General features: G+C 35.8%; 1 protein-coding gene across 1 annotated transcript in view; it reads right to left on the bottom strand.

Moving 5' to 3' along the window:
* LOC107685985 (synaptophysin-like protein 1) overlaps nucleotides 1-2,723 on the bottom strand; it is a 10,514-nt gene that overhangs the window by 1,457 nt on the left and 6,334 nt on the right. The window contains exon 5 of the mRNA XM_016482770.1: nucleotides 2,151-2,327. Within this exon, the coding sequence (XP_016338256.1) occupies nucleotides 2,151-2,327 (177 nt within the window). The remainder of the gene's footprint in view (nucleotides 1-2,150; nucleotides 2,328-2,723) is intronic.

Here is a 2,723-nt window from a genome sequence, read left to right as displayed (position 1 = left end):
AAATGCAAATGAGCTGCTGCTCCCCGCCCCCTTTTCCAGAATAGAGCTGCGCCATTACAGCTCGGACCTGCTAAAAACATCTGTTTTGGTTCTGATTAGCATGTTTATTGCTCTGAAATCATGCGTTTTAAACCATATGAGTTTAAACTTATACTATAAGGTTTTCTGAGCACACACATCCGAAGCACATGGACAGAAAGCGGCCACCACACAGCATGTGAGTACTAAACTAATGGCGCTTTTCCACTGCAAGGTACGGCACGGTACGGCTCGGTACAGTTCACTTTTGGGGGTTTTCCACTGGGTACAGTACCTGGTCATTTTTTTAGTACCACCTCGGTTGGGGTTCCAGGTGAACTGTACCGTTACCAAAACGTGTCCCGCCCACTCTAAAGCGGTACTGAACTGCAGTGGAAACGCAAACCGGGCCGAGCCGAACCGTGCCGTGCCGTACTGAGCCGTGCCGAGTCGTAAAAAGCGCCATAAGTTCTCATTCACACACAGGTTTACGTTAAAAACACAAAGGAGTTACAAAAAAACAGTCGGTTATGTCTGTGAAGGTAAACAGCTGGGAAATAAATCTGTTTATTTTAGATCTGTGTGGCAGCAGCAATATACAGTAAATAAATCAATAAATCCACTGCTCTTGTCTCCTCTGAGGCTGGGACTGTAAATAGTGTTCTGTGCTCGTCTGTGCAGCCAAAGACAGAACAGTTAGCATGTTTTGCTCAAACTTTCGCCATGGCATTATAGCTGGTACACATTTGTCGCTTGCGAAATCAAAATGACGGCGCCGTGGGTGTAAACTTACAGACTAAGGGGCGGTAATATTATAATGAGATCCCTTTGCAACGTCACCAAGGGAGCGAAATCAGACGCGCTCATTTTCTCAGAGGCTTTCAGAAAAAGGCTTACCAAAACAAAGTTACTGGGTTAATCTTTTTCACGTTTCCTTGGTTGGTAGATGCACCGGGGACCTGATTATAGCACTTAAAACCTGGAAAAGTCAGATTTTCATATGTCACCTTTAAATGAGTTTATAAACTTTTTCAAATTGCAACAGTAATTGAATCTTGAAGCCTGAGATATGAAATAAGCCAGAAAATTTTAATTTTTTTAAATTGAACATGTTATGGAACCTTGTATATTGTATATGTGTTTTTGCTGAGTATCATTTCATACATCTGTTTTTTATGGATCATATATGATATAGGAGCATATGGAGCTCATGCTCAAAGAGGAAAAAAAAAACAGCTTAATTTTATTCAGGCCCAAACTGAGCCAAAATATGTGCAGTTGCTGACATTTATATGGCCAAAAAAGTATGATGAAATTCTGATACCTTGTAATGAAAAATCAATGAGATCTTTATAACAGGCTACTTTCATAAAATGCATATAAATATCAGTTGTCACTCTATATCTGCCACAAATATGTTTATAGTATGATGATAATTAAATACTAAGTTTTATGATCAAAGCTTTATGGTTTTTATTATGGGGGTCAAAACATAATGCAATGAAATTCAATGATGATTGCAAGATGAAGAAATAAATGTTTTCTTAAAAGCCTGATGAATCATATTTGATACATCTTTTTAAACATGATTTTTATAATAAATTATATATGGATAATCAATCAAACCTAAGCTGCTTCAGTCCAATAAGTGTTCATCTTGAAAGATTAATAACAATATAAAAGTTATTCTTACATTTACTTTATAAAAACCATTAAGGATTTCACAGGAAAAAGACACGTGAACCACAACCTGAAGGTGGACATGTTTACAATTATAGTAAAAGGCCTTTTACTGGCTAAAAAAAGTATAGACATCAAAAGGTAAGTAGTAAATGGTTTGCAACAGGTTTTTCAGCAAAGTTTTGATCATTTAAAAGCCTTAGAAATGTGCATAAACAAGTAGGCCTTATAGGGTTAAACATTTATCCACAATTTATCAAATAATCAATTTGTAGGTTTGTACAAAACAAAAAAGCAGTAAAAGTAGATCTGCCTCAGAGCAACGTTAGGACATGTGAACTATATAATCTGTACATACATAATAAAACAAATATTGGCCAATGAAATGTTCTAGATATTAACCAGGCTTAATTTAAAGAAATTAGAGCAGAACTAACAGTAATTGCACTTACCACAGAGGAATTGAGACGACCCATCGAAGGGTAGCTCTTCACCACACACTTATCAGGCAGACAAGCTTTTATTAGCCTGTCAGTATCCGTAGCATATTTGACATCTGTTAAACCTTTTCCCCAGGCTGAGGAGCAAACCAGCCACAAGAAAGCAAAGATCCCGGTCACAATCAGATCCTGGAGAGGGAACAGAGTAAAGTTTGGGATATCAATTCTTGCTCATGGAAATGCTAGGGATATTCTGATAAAGTGGCTGTCAAAAGTAAAAGCACAAAATTAGTCCAACAGATCATGAGAAGGTTTGAGTAACAGACACTTCGATGATTAACACAAGTGTGTCACTTCCAAAATGTACAATACTTCCAAACTTTACAATCGATAATTAATGTTTTCTGTTCAAATTTAAATTTTATTAGTGAATTAATTAAACAATGTAAAATAAGTGTACACTGTACAGATCACAAATATATCAGAGAGTAGGACTGCGTAAAAAAAACAAACAAACAAAAAAAAAATTATATATATATATATATATATTTTTGTTTTTTTATATTTTTTTTTTTTTGTATTTTT

Source organism: Sinocyclocheilus anshuiensis, unplaced genomic scaffold (assembly GCF_001515605.1).
Source record: "Sinocyclocheilus anshuiensis isolate Anshui unplaced genomic scaffold, SAMN03320099.WGS_v1.1 scaffold465, whole genome shotgun sequence".
NCBI lineage: Eukaryota > Metazoa > Chordata > Actinopteri > Cypriniformes > Cyprinidae > Sinocyclocheilus > Sinocyclocheilus anshuiensis.
The sequence above is the reverse complement of the archived record's forward strand: the minus strand, read 5'-3'. Positions and strand labels throughout refer to the sequence as shown.